This window comes from Urocitellus parryii, chromosome 1, assembly GCF_045843805.1.
Source record: "Urocitellus parryii isolate mUroPar1 chromosome 1, mUroPar1.hap1, whole genome shotgun sequence".
Classification (NCBI taxonomy): Eukaryota; Metazoa; Chordata; class Mammalia; order Rodentia; family Sciuridae; genus Urocitellus; species Urocitellus parryii.
Window position 1 is genome coordinate 186,174,538 of NC_135531.1, and position 14,195 is coordinate 186,188,732.

General features: G+C 38.1%; 1 protein-coding gene across 3 annotated transcripts in view; it reads left to right on the forward strand.

Annotated features, from left to right (window-relative positions):
- Cntnap5 (contactin associated protein family member 5) overlaps positions 1-14,195 on the forward strand; it is a 771,818-nt gene that overhangs the window by 642,625 nt on the left and 114,998 nt on the right. For all 3 annotated transcript variants that reach the window (XM_077798231.1, XM_026402894.2, XM_026402896.2), the window contains exon 18: positions 12,136-12,375. In XM_077798231.1, coding sequence (XP_077654357.1) covers positions 12,136-12,375 — 240 coding nt within the window. The remainder of the gene's footprint in view (positions 1-12,135; positions 12,376-14,195) is intronic.

Sequence of the window (14,195 nt, forward strand, 5' to 3'; positions counted from 1 at the left end):
ACTTGTGTCAAAATAAACCAAAGTTAGTTCAAACTTACAATCACCAGGGGAAAATACTATACCAACTTGATAAATCATAAAATGAAGAGATCCCCCAAATGCTACTCCTCTTTCCAGGATAGAAGAGAACTATTATTCCTATAGGCAGGGGAAGCTGGTCAAACTTAGAGAGGTTGATGGTTAACCAAGAAGACTTGGCATGTACATTAATTTTGTACTCAGGCACTTTATAAATTCATGATCCATAGTGTGAAGCAAATACCATCTCCCGTGGATTAGTAACTTGTATTTTATCCTTTTGAGTGCCTCAGGAGTATGGCTGTCTTGATGCAGGCCAGGACAGTTATCCATTTGAGAAGATGAGATGTGTCTCAGAGCACAGGAGGATGTATATGTTATTTTCAAATTAAGAAATAATTGGAAAACCACTTTTTAGCATATTTATTGCATAAATATATAGAGAATTATCCTTCTCGTTATGTCATTGAGAAAGCAAAAAGTTAAAAAATATTTGTCCTTGTAAAATTGTATAAATGTCTAATTAGATATATTTATTTTGCCAGAAAAATTTCATTTTATTCAAAGTTAAACAATGTGTCAAGTAAACTTGAATCATTTTCCTCTGGAAAAAATTGACATATGACTTCTGATGTTACATATAATAATTGCATAAAGGGAATTGTTCTGTTCAGTTTAAGAAGTTGGCAAAACCTCCAAACTTCAGCAAAATGTCTCTAGAGAACCTTACTTGGTTATTGCATCATAAACACTTGGAAAAGCACATAATAGCCACTCAATAAAAATGATTCTTGATCAAATGCGAAACAAATGATACATTTTAAAACATGCCAACCAAATGTTGAAGTTCCAGAAGACCAGATTTTATCATAACATGATATAGTCAGATAAATATTCATATTTGTCATGGTAACATTTAAAAGGTAAAATGAGAGAGTTTTTAATTTGTTATGCTTTTTTTAAAAGAAAAATAATGCTTCTTCCCTCATGTGGAAAGTAGATGTCATACCCATGGAATAGTAGTCACTGGAGGGTAGAGGGTGTCATGTAGAAAGTGCAGAGGTAAGTCAATAGGTACAAAATTAGTTAGGTCAGATGACTAAGTTCTAGTGCTCCCTAGAACATTAGGTGACTATAGTTAAAAATAACATATGGTTTCAAAACAGCTGGAAAAGAGGACTTTGAATATGAACAACAAAAAGAAATAATGTTTGAGATATAGTGATATGAATATTCTGATTTGACCGTCATACATTCTCTACATGTATCTAAGTATTTCACTATTCCCCATAAATATGTATAATTATTATGGATTAATTAACTTTAAAAAAATGCTTCTTCACTTAAAAAGAAGTGATGAAAAACCATCAGGTTCTTCATCAGTTTTTCTTTCCAAATACCTTTGAGCCACAAAATCAGATTCTTATAGCTTGAAAATGTTTGGAAACAACAGTGGTCCACTTTTATATTCAGAGAGCTAAACCATTACATTTCTTCTGCAAAAATTTATTTTCTTCTCAAATAAGTTGAGAGTTGGACACATTTAGCCCAACCTAATAGACCATTTTAGTGTTTTCTGCCCCGTTATATTCAAGAAACGTTTTTGAAATGTTTATCTACACTTTTTTTTCAGTTTTAATTGAAGCTCATTTCACCCTGTATTGGTCTCTGTTGTATTGATAATGCGAAATTGGAGCAGAATGGAGAGTTTTCTTATTTGGTTTGATTGTTTTTTTCCTGTTGTAAAAACTTATCAGGAATCATAATGTCTTTTTTAAAGGAGAATGTAATATGGCCTTGGTTTTTTTTTCATGCAGCCGAGGGAGATAAGCCCTGAGAATTAGAGCACAGAGACTCAGGATTGGAAATAGTTATTTGATTCTTCTGGTATGTTCAGTAGCCAACATTTATAACTCAGTAAAGGAAGAAAAATGAGAATGCCATTATATATATGAGTTAGGATTATTCTTACAAAAAGAGATTCAGGCCAGAGTTTTCAGGAAAATGAATCAATTTTCTTTGCACAATTAAGGACTCAATCTGAGAAGCATTATACTGTTCAGAGGTCCAGGTTATCTTTCCCAAAGCCAAAGTGTCATTGAACTAATGTGACCAGGACATGCCTAGCAGCACAAGGAAAAGTCCAGGCTGGAAAAGAGCAAACCCAGGGGGGCACATTGATGCTGGCCTCAGCCTAAGACTTAGTACCCTGTTTTGATTCCTGCAAGTCTTTGTCAAAAGCCTGATGGCTCAGAAGAGGGTGAGAAAGCCCTTGAGGAGAGCAGTGGATGGGAAGATGTAGAAACACCCTCCTCAAACTGTGGGGGCAGATTCCTAGTCTTTCTCATTATGTTATCAGATTCTTCTGATCCTGGGAGAAAGAGTTTTAGAGCCAAAGCTACTAAAGTAAGGATATTGTAGAATGGGAGGTAAGAAGATCCATGATGAATTCAGCTTCTGACTTCTTCACCCTTGTCTCAGGCTAATGGGTAAAGAAAGTAATTCAGGCCCTTTGTGCCGTGTGAGTAGACCGTGGGATGCTTGCCCAGAGTCCCCAACAAGGAAGGACTTGTGCCCGGGGCTTTGAGTGCTATTGGAGGAATCTTCATATACATTCCCCCACTTCAGGGTCTGCCTCAGCTGCAGAGAAACCATCACTAGGGCTCTTTCCTTCCCAGAAGGGTCTTTATCTAGTGACCTGCTAACTCCAGGGAAAGAAGGTCTATCTTCCTTCCAAGGAGGATCATCTCTGATGAGTTATTCTAACTCCAGTCTTCTGGTGGGGCTGTGTTATTCTGTTGTCAGTAGTTTGTCTGGGCAGTTCTCTCCTGTGCATCCCTACTTTTTTTTTTTTTGTTTCTTCACAGATGTTCCCAGGAACCTCTTTCTATAAAAATGATCTACTCCCTTCACTCCATCTCAGAGCTTGTTTACTGGAGAACCCAAGATAAGACAGAATAAGATAGATTTCTTATGCAACACACACACACACACACACACACACACACACACGCCTACTTAGTTTTTAAAAATGAAATCAATTTCCTTAAGTGAAATTTATTCCTCAGTCCTCGCAGGGGCTATCAATAAAACGATGCCTCCTCCTCTCCCACTTTCTTTAGCAAAGTGTGTTCAAAGCTAATGGGTTCTTTAGAGCAAGTTTACAGCATTTTGCTTCACTGCTTTCTGAAGGTCCCATCGTTCAAACCAGGGTGGGTCTGCTCCCATTCCTGATCTACCTGTCAGATTCTTCTTCATTAATGATACAGGATTTTTTTTTTTTATGGTTCAGATAACTATTGCTGCTTGGAGGAGTTCTTTCTTGCACATCCACACCCACACACACAGACCTCCTTGAGCACACTCATCACATGTCTTCGCAATGCCCTGATTATTGTCCATATCCCTGCTAATGTTTCATTGGGGGCAGATATAGTGGTGAATTTATCCTCTGGGCTGAGGTCACCAGTATATTTTGTGTATAATAAATATCTAATGAATTAAAAAAAATAATGGAGTTCCAAATGTGGTTGGCTCTAATAATAATAGCTGTACAGCTGTAAGCTGGTCAATTACTTTCTCTGAGCTTTGATTGTTCCATCTGAATTTAATAATAATCAGCAATAATCAATACACGATGAATCAGTTTCCAATGTTGAATGCAACAATGGGCATTTTCCTCTCCCATTTGCTTATGAGATTAAATGAAATAAGAGCGCAAACAAAAGACTATTTAAAATAGGAAACCATTTGTGCCCCCACCTCTGTGTAATAACTAGGCACTCCTGGAAATGTGGGTGATTGAGCATTTGAAGAACACACTCAGCGGGTGCCACAGCTCCAAAGTGAAAGGACCTTTCCTACCTTGGATTTTATCCCTTTGTTCATCTGTCAGCAAGTGCCCCTATAAGTTCCTGTATCCAGAGAGAGAATGTTTCAGGTCTGAGGGTGGGGCCTTCAGGAAAGAGAAACGTTGCAACTGTCATTTCCTTAGCATGGAATTTTCAAAATCACGTTTTAAAATTGGTATACTATTCACACACACCACACTTCAGAGGTATGAATGCCAGATTACATTGGTGTGATTTTTCCCCCTTTTTGTTCAATAAATACAGGCATTTTAAAGGAGAATTGCATTTGATCTAGTTGTAAGAACAAGTGCTCAGACCAGAGATGAGCCCTGAGCTTATGTTTCAAGGACACCAGTAGTTTCATGGCGTGAACTGAAAGCCAACCACATTCATCACACACTTGTGACCTTCCTCAGCTACTGTCCCTCTCTTGGGGTGGGCTGAAAATAAAGCAAAAAAAAAAAAAAAAAAAAAAAAAAAAAAAAAAAAAAAAAACATAAAAAAGGTCTTTTTTTTCTTGTTTTTAAATATTAAAGTTTTTAAGCAAAATATATCCCTTAAAATATATCCTTCATTCTCTCAGAGATTAGCCTCTTCCCCTTCTGCTTTATGTCCAAAAGTTTACTTAAAGTTTAAGGGGTTCTACAGCTGAGTTTGCACCCCTCACATTATTTGCTGGAATGTGGGGCAGGAGAACAAGTCATGCTGCTTCAGCTTACCTTTCCACTTGATACTCTGTGTCCTTCTTCCTCATTTTTTCACATTCTTTTGCTGCCATTTATTGATCAAATATTTTCTGAGTGCATGTTCAGTGATCAGTCCTAGGTTAGGAAATGGAAACATGGAGATGAAAAAGATCCATCCATGCTGGGTTTGTGGCTCAGTGGTAGAACACTTGCCTGGCACGTGTGAGGCCCTGAGTTTGATTCTCTGCTCCGCAAATAAATAAATAAATAAATAAATAAAAATTTTTAAAAGATTCATTGACAACTATATATATATATATATATATATATATATGTATATATATACACACACACACACACACACACATACATATATAAAAGATCCATCCACTGTTTAAGGAGTATGGAGGGTGTTGGGTTTTAAATAAGTTTACGGGCTGAAACTTCAAGGTGGTGTGAACAGGGCAAAGAGGATCCTGTTTCTAATTTTGCTGAAAGGCAGATTCTAAACTCTCTCCTAGGAGGATAATTATTTCTTGCCTCTCTTTCTTACATTTGGGAAATAAGGTCAATATACAGTTTGGTGCAGTCTATAAGGGCATCAGCCCTTGCAAGGTTGTCTGAGACTTGGGCACATTCTTGGTATGTAGGGAGCAGAATTGGTATTTGCTTTCAGCGCTCACTTGTTTATTAAGTTTTCTGGAAGGACAACTGAAGCCCTGACTTTTCAGGACCTTACACATATTGCACATCCCCATCCTGCTTCCCACTTGACTTGCCCAAAGTGGGCACTGCCACTGGGGGCTAGAACACCTTCCCCTCTCAGCCACTTCTGCACTGACTGGAGCCCTGCTTTAGGCTCCTGTTTGTCATGTAATAGTGAACTAACGCTGCTGCTCAACAATGGAGCACCACTCTTCTGTTTTCTATTCCCCACCCTATCCCCCAAAGCCTTTGTTCTAAAAAATCCTTCCCTCCCTACATTTCATCTCCAACCAGACCCTCCCCAGAGAAATGATCTCATCAGTATTAGAGATAGGGGCTACTGCTAAGATGAGGTTGCCTTGAAGTCCAGACTTCAGCATAGTCTCACTGGATGCTGACCCACCCAACCAGTAGTGAGAAATGGTCCCTGCCCAGGGCAGAAACCACATTTGTGTGTGTGTGTGTGTGTGTGTGTGTGTGTGTACGCGCTTATTATAGAAAGCCTACTGACTGAGTTTTTTTCTGGTTTCATCATTTTTTAAAATCCCTTTTTCTATTTTATTATATTCTATTTTACTATTTCTCCTCATTGTTTCTCTTCCTTCCCCCTTTTGCAAATCCTCCTTTTGTGGAGGTCATTTAACCTCCACAGATGCCTGCATTCTCATTATTATTATTATTATTAAACTTCTCCCTGTCAGCATGTATTGTAGAATTAACAGTCATCAGAGTTGACTACTTTCTAATGAAAAGTAACATCATCTAAATCCAAGCTGGTGGTATATGTTAAGTATAATCTTCAAAAAGGTAATATCTGAATCTTGGGCAAAGAGACAATGAACGTGCATCATAGATTTTATTTACCTCAGTAGTTAATGAGGAAGCCATGTAATAGGTTATGACCAATTGAAAAACTTTTGAATATTAACATTTTTTTGCAGACAATTTAATAACAAATTTTAGGATGAATTTGTTGGAATAGATATAAAACCAATGAATGTTCAAAATGACATCTTTGGAGTTGTCTGTCATACTGCAAACAAATTTGCATCTCTACTATGCAAACATTAGTCATATGTTTTGCTTTATTTTCAAATTGTGACTTATTTTTCTGACCAGAGTTGTTACTCATATTTAATGATATGCCCTAGTCTTATGTTGCTGCCATCAGTTCCACGAAGGAAGATGAAATGAAAAGAACACCAAAGTGTTCGTTGCACAATATCATCAGACTGTCCAAACGGTGTTAATGGGGATTTGAGTATAATTTGTCCCTGACCTGCCAGTGCTACTATCTTTTTCGTGACTTGTAGGTTTATTTATTAGTCCAGGTTCTTCTGTATTCACATATAAAATCATGTTTGTTGCTGGGCATGGTATCAGTGTCATGGGAGGCTAAGGCAGGAGGATTAGAAGTTGGAGTCTAGCCTTGACAACTTAGTAAGACCCTGTCTCAAAATTAAAAAAAAATAAAAATGAAAAAAAAAATTGAGATGAGGATATACTTCAATAGCCCTTGGGTTCAATCCCTAGTACCAAAAGAAAAAGAAAAAGAAAAAAAAAAAAAAAAACCTCTTGTTATGTGAGACTACTATTAAGGGACATTTTAAAAAGTTTACAGTTGCAGGATTTTTACTTCATGTACTTATTTCTTTGTGGTTCATCTTCTAAGGCAAGTACCTTTCCTGTAAGGCTCAGTGTTCAGGCAGTTAGAAGGACAGAACTTAAAGAAGACAGTTTATGGTTCATGTACTTGTCATTTTATGATGTATATGTTAAAACCACCTTCATGTTAAAATTTGAAATGTAGGTGGTAAACTTCAGTATGAGATTTATTGACTTTAGACAAGTAATTCATCTAGAAAATGAGCTATTCAGTGTTCAGGGATGGAAAGAAAAGGAAGGAAGGAAGGAAGGAAGGAAGGAAGGAAGGAAGGAAGGAAGGAAGGAAGGAAGGAGGGAGGGAGGGAAGGAGGGAGGGAGGGAAGGAAGGAAGGAAGGATAAAAGAGAGAGGGTAAAAGAAGATGTAGGGGAGGGAAAGGAAAAAAAGAGAAGGAGAAGGAAGAGGAGGAGAAGGAAGGAGAGGGAAAGGGGCAAGACAAGGGGGGGCAAGACAAGGGAGGACAAGAACAGAAACTATAGCACTGAATTAATTTTGTGAGAAAAGAGCCTGACCTGGCACTTTTAGTATTCATCCAAGAAAGGAGTTCTCAGCAAGAGCTTTGCATGATCATGTGCAGGAAAGAACAAGCACATGTGAGAGAAATAGAGCCTCCTGGGCTTATGCTCAGAAGGGCACAAGGCAGTGAGATATATCTCGGAAAGCAATGAACATCTGTGGAACTGACACATGGAAGTTTTCTAAGATAGGCTTAGAATGATGACAGCAAAGATTTTAGGAGTTGATTCATACTCAGTGCAAGGAAATACCACCATAATGACGGTAGCTGCTACCAAGGGCCAAGTGAAGAGTTTCATACAAAATTGCTTCTAGCTAGGCCAGCCAACTAATGGTCTAAGTTGTCAAGGAAAGTGATGGGGAAGTCAAGGGGACAAATGCAAACATGTATCTAACTTGGTGGAAGAAACAATGTAAAAGATCAGAGAAAGAAAGTATAAGAATCACTTAATTGCAGTATTCACTTAGATTTTCTAATCTAATGGTTCATTTCATGATCTTATGGAATGGAGTTAAATGTAAGCTTTGAAGTCACCAGATCAGGTCTGACTCCTGGATCTGCTACATTAAATTTATTTGAACCTTGACTCTAGCCAAGGTAATGAGTTTGATGCTAAGTCTTCTCAACTGTGCAATATGAATTCCCACTGTAAATTCAATGAGTTTAGGACAAAGTTTTCCAGCATGTATCTAGCACATTTGAAATAGACACATTTAGTGTAAATGCCAATGTGTTGATTCTTTAACAGATTTGCAGATAAAGTGAAGCATAAAAACATAACTTTAATTTACTCTTAAGAATAATGCTGCATACTTTTTGTTCTTCTAATCATTCAATGAACTGTGCATAAATCAAGATGCACCCAGGAAGGAGAAAAGTACGTTTCAATAATGACTGAAAAACTAAATGCCTGTGAGACTCAGGAAGGCAGCGTAAATGAATGCAAAGGTTTCATGGGGCATGGGGCCAAGTGGAGAGTGTATGCCCCACCTTCAGGAAGTTGACTCCGTGCATCTTCACTTGAGTTCTGACATGTAGGAGAGTGGGCTCACTTAAATATGATTTTTTTTTCAATGTTAAACTTAATTAAAATTAAGAGCTCCACTCTGCCCTTTACCCACGATGTTCTGCCTCATGCCAGGCCCAGAGCAATAGACCATGAACTGAAACCTCTGAAACTCTGAGCCCCAAATAAATGTTTCTTTTTTAAAAAAATTGATAGCTAATTAAAGTAATCAAATAGTGGGTGTGTAGAAATATAAGTGAATAAAGAATTAGTTATATGAGTACAGGTATGTGTATTTGTGACTGCATGGATGGATTATTCTGGACATTAGTTAAACATGGGGGGAAATAGCATACAGTTTTGAAGGATCTGGAATTTCTTCCCAAAAGCTTCTGTGTTAGGTGATGCTTTAATGTTCAGAGGTGAAAAACTGGATTATAAGAACTATGATCTCATTAGTGGAGTAACTCACTTGATGAACCAATAATTTGAATGGAATTCTCCCTGGTAACTCTAGGCTGGAGGAATCAAAACACTGAGGCCATGGTCTTAGAAACTCTCTCTTGTCCATGGCCTCTTCCTGTCTCTCTGTTTCTCAGTCATAAGATGAGTATCATTGCTCCTCTATGCCCTTCACTCATGATGTTCTGCCTCATGCCAGGCCCAGAGCAATGGATTTGCCCAACAATGGACTGAAACCTCTGAAACTATGAGCCCCAAATAATCTTTTCTCCTCTAAGTTATTCTTGTCAGTTTTTTAGTCAAAATGATGTAAAGCTGATCATCGCAAATCAAGTAAATAAAACATTTGAAGAGGTTCAAAGTCTAGGCAGACCATGAGGCTTTGGGGTTCCTAGCTGGGAGTTTGGAGAAGGAAGCTGTAAAGTTAAGCAGAGACCAGTTCTCATTTATTATTTCAGGTGGGCTAAGGAATTTCACCTTGATCCTTAGGGCAATGACTAGTCTAGAGAGGGCATCAAGCAGGAATGGCAGAATCCAATTTACAAATTTGCAACCATTCTGACTGTAAAGTGCTAAATGAATGGCTACAGTCAGGACTGAAGGTAGGCTGCTATTGGAGGGATTAGGGTGGGAGTGAGGAGACTGTGCCAGAGTGTGACGCTGTTTATAGAAAGAAGAAGATGGATTCTGAAGTATCTGGGAGAGTAAATCTATGCTGTGAGTGAGGAGAAGAAAGGAAGATTGCAGCTGCCTTTCTGCACAGAATTTACATTTTGTAGAAGATACAAGCCTTGAACAGCTCTCTGTACTTGGTTGGTGACATCACACATAATAGCTAACTTCATCAGAGGATGTAGAGAATCAACAACTACTCCAGGTCTCTGTGGGTGTGTGCAGGTGTGCCTGTGTGTTTATGATGGGGGGTTGTCTTAAAATTATCCTGTTCTTAGACTGTATATTTGCCTCAATAAAATAAAAAGGTCTGATTGTGTAGTTTTTCTCCTTTGTAAGGAATATAACACAGTCAGGTGAAACTGAAATTTAGTTCCTTGTACAGTTTAGCTGTGCTCTGTCTCCATGTGTCATTGGGTCATGTCAGCATTTGCAAGTGAGATGATCCCTTTCTCTGGGGAGCATGCTGACCAGGTCTGTGTATTTCCAATTTCAAGGAGTGTATTCCTACCTAGCAAATCAACCTAGTCACCTTCTTCTCTATTTATATAAGTTCATTGACTAAGTCACACACAAGCAAATATGCAATAGATCTCACATTCTCCACCCCTGATAGAAGAAAAATTATACTAACAAGATGTACGAAGAGCTATTCAAATCCACCATAAGAAGTGACTAAAAAAATCAGGAGGAAAAAAACAAAACATTTGAGTACATAAATCCTCTCTTTCTTACTCTGCACAGTCTCTGGGAAAGAAATAAAGAAACTTCCTCTGTGATCTGCCCATGTGTATAATTGATTAATCTTGTGGTTAAAAGGAGATTTGCTCACCAAAATTGGGATAGACAGGGGAATGCAATTTGGGTTTCTTCTCTTGGCCTGCTTGGTAATCACCTATCAGAACTGAATGTACAATGGAGTTTGATCATTACTTCAGAATATGAAAACAGATTTATTCCTTAGGAACATTCCATCTCAGTCTTTGGAAGCAGGCAGTGAATTTCATATTTTTATTTACTCATCTGGTAATCTGTTATGATCCAGCAAGGGGCGATCTCCTCCACTCACCCAGACTTGAAAACTCCTACATTTTTAATTATTTTCTTGCCTCCCCCATTCCCTATTCATTCCTTTAATTTATAGCTATGCCTTTTTTTTTTAACATCCATAATTCTTGTCTAAGATAACACATTTGAAATTCCCATCTGATCCACCTTGATGAGAACATATGCTGATGTAGTCATTTAACTAGGCCAAGATTTAATAAAATTGTAGGACGAGGGGTCAGAAATGAATGAGGTTCAGACTGGAGATCCCTGGGAGACAAAAAATAAATGTCACATAGTTGCTGCCCTTATTGTTACTCTATTAGTACATTTAGTAGACCTCAAAGATTTGAATGTGTTCTCCACTCATGCAAGTGTGTCTCCTTGAGCCCAAGGACATAGAATAAAACTCCTGTTCTATAATGGCAGGCTGGACCTCTGCCCTCTCCAGAATCTCCCCAAATTCCCAAAACCAAATAAATATCTGCTAGTGGGATTTAAATTTATTTTCTGATTTGTGGTCCCATTTCACACACATTTTCTGATTTCAGAGGAAAAGGTGAATAGAATTCTGGATTTTCAGTGGGAACAAAATACTTAGAACCTTTGGGTCTGCTCCATTTTTCAATAATTTGTAAGGAGTGTACTGTATCTGTCTGAACCCCTCAACATGTGTTCTCCCACAGAAAGTTGGGGTACAAGCCTATTCTGCATTTCAGATGCCTTGTCTTCCAAATAGTACTTTGAGGATAAACTGTAAGATCAATCAGCACATAAGGACCTACAGCTTCTGGCCACTATAAGGACCCCAGCGAAGGGATAAGAGAACAGCAGTGATTGAATGCACACTGTCTTCCATGTTCTTACCTGAGGTTACTGTCAACACACAAAATAGATTAAATAGATTTCATTTTATTTTATAGATCAAGTAGTTGAGGCTTAAGTGATTTGGTGGTCATGGAGTTTTAATCTGCAGCAAGCCCCAAAGTACATTCTCTTTTCAAAATCATGAGCTGTGCTACATACGTACTGAGAATTGTGCTGCAGTTTTCTAACTTGTTGTAGCCAACAGCTTGCTTTAAAATTTGTCAGAAGGTACAGAGGGCCCCAATTATCTAACTTCTGTACCTTCTACTTTGGATGAAAATTTGCTGCAGACCACGCAATAAGTCATTTTATTTTCTTTGCAAAGACTATGGCCATCTGAAGTTTCACTCATAAACCTATAAAGGACTCCTCAAAAACTAACTCTCTCTCTTTCTCTCTTTCTCTTTCTCTCTGTGTGTTCTGTGTGGGTTTGTGCAGGGGTGGTTCTAAGTCTAGAAAGACAAGTATTTTTTCCCCCAGGTTTAAACTTCTAATTCTTTATGGAAAATTTAACAGAAAAATTCAGCAAAATACAACAATAGGACAGTAGTTAACTGTGACACATAGGATCTTAAAAGTAGAAGAATTGTGCCCTAGGATATCTTACAGTATTTTCTTTTATTTATTTTTTTACCTTTAGGAGGAACATCATCAAGGCAGAAAGGCTTCCTAGGATGCATCCGCTCCTTACACTTGAATGGGCAGACACTGGACCTGGAGGAGAGGGCAAAAGTCACATCTGGAGTCAGGCCGGGCTGCCCAGGTCATTGCAGCAGCTATGGCAGCAACTGCCACAATGGGGGGAAGTGTGTGGAGAAGCACAGTGGCTACCTCTGCGACTGCACCAATTCACCATATGAAGGACCCTTTTGTAAAAAAGGTATGGGTATTCGTGGTCTCCCATGTGCAGGGTGATAGCAACCATCAGAACACATGGTCCCTCTCCTCATTGTGCTCTTACACTTGATTTCCTTCTGCTCGGAGGCTCTACATAGCTCCTCAACATAATTATATCTACTCATTTTCCTTATGAATGGACACTGTCGATGCAATTGAACTGAATGTGTAGTTACAGAAATACATGTTGTCTGTAGCTGGGGAGCCAGCTGAAGACCAGAAGACGTGGACTTTCATTGCTGGATTATAAGTAGCAGACTATTATTTACAGTTCTAATTCATCAGTGAACAATTGTAAGCAAAGGATCAGAGCATCTAGCTCTGTGGGAGCCTTTGAGATATTGAAGCCATCTTAAGTCATTTTTATAAAAAAAAAAAAAAAAGAAGAGTTAGGTAATTTTTTTAAGACAGAGAGAGAGAATTTTTTAATATTTATTTTTCAGTTTTTGGTGGACACAACATCTTTATTTCTTATTTTTTTACGTGGTGCTGAGGATCGAACCCAGCACCCCGGGCATGCCAGGCGAGCGCCTTACTGCTTGAGCCACATCCGCAGCCCTAGTTAGGTAAATTAATAAAAACAATATCATATACCCAGTGAAATATCCCTTTTTTGCAAGTGATGAACATGAACATCTCATTAAAACACATCTCAAAAACCCTGTTTTGAGAACTCATGTTTTGCTTTTCTGGAATTGAAACGTAAAAGTCAAAATTCCTGCCCTGGGGCACTTTAAACATCATATCCAAATCTAATGAATTCATTATATTGACAAGTATATCATTATATGCTTGACGTACCCTTTTGGTGAAAGAGTGATATGGTGTGACTCCTCTAGATAAATTCTAGATAGCTTTAAAAAATTGTAGAATCTTATTATTTGGGGTAAACACTCAGTATTTTTCAAACAAAGACAAAACCAAATATCAATCTTTGCAGTATTTTATTGATGGAAAATTGTTTACTGAGCAATTAATGTAAACAGTATATCCAGGGTACCATTTAAACTATTAAAATGTGGGGCTGGGGATGTGGCTCAAGTGGTAGTGCGCACACCTGGCATGCGTGTGGCCCAGGTTCGATCCTCAGCACCACATACAAACAAAGATGTTGTGTCCGCCAATAACTGAAAAATAATTTAAAAAAAATAAATAAACTATTAAAATGTTTTAATCACGGTACAGAACCATTTACATAAAAATGATGATCATAATTATAAGTAATTTTGTCAGCTCATTAAAACACATCTTCCAAGTGTCTCTACCAATAATGCTTTTTGTAGTTCAACCTACTTTGGAACTTAAAAATGAAAGGAGAAATATAAAGCACCCAGTGTTTTCCTTGATGTATTCTGTATTTTAAGCTCTCCAATCTTTCATTTTAGCCTTCTCCTCAATTTAGGTTGAATTACGTGCTTATTATTGCTGGTAAGCATGTAATACTCCTTGGGAAAAATTAATGGTACAAATTTTAGGGCCAAGAGTGTGTTGGGCCCTGCATGGGAGCTTGAAATATAACAAGTGCCATCTCAGTAGGTTCTTAATATGAGCTAAGGCAAGCAAAAATGCTACTAGGTTTCACACTGGGAGAGTTCTCTAAGTTACATCCCCTGAAAAGTTTGGATGCCATTGTTAGAGTGGTTCCACATACTAAGAAGAACAAATGCAGAATAAACACTACCAGGCTTGGTCACTGAAGTGCAAAAGCACCATCTTACAGTGTCCCCATCCAAGGCTACTGTCTAGAAAAAAGCCAAATAGATTTCCCTGCATTTCTCCAGGGATGTGATTCCAACATGTGTC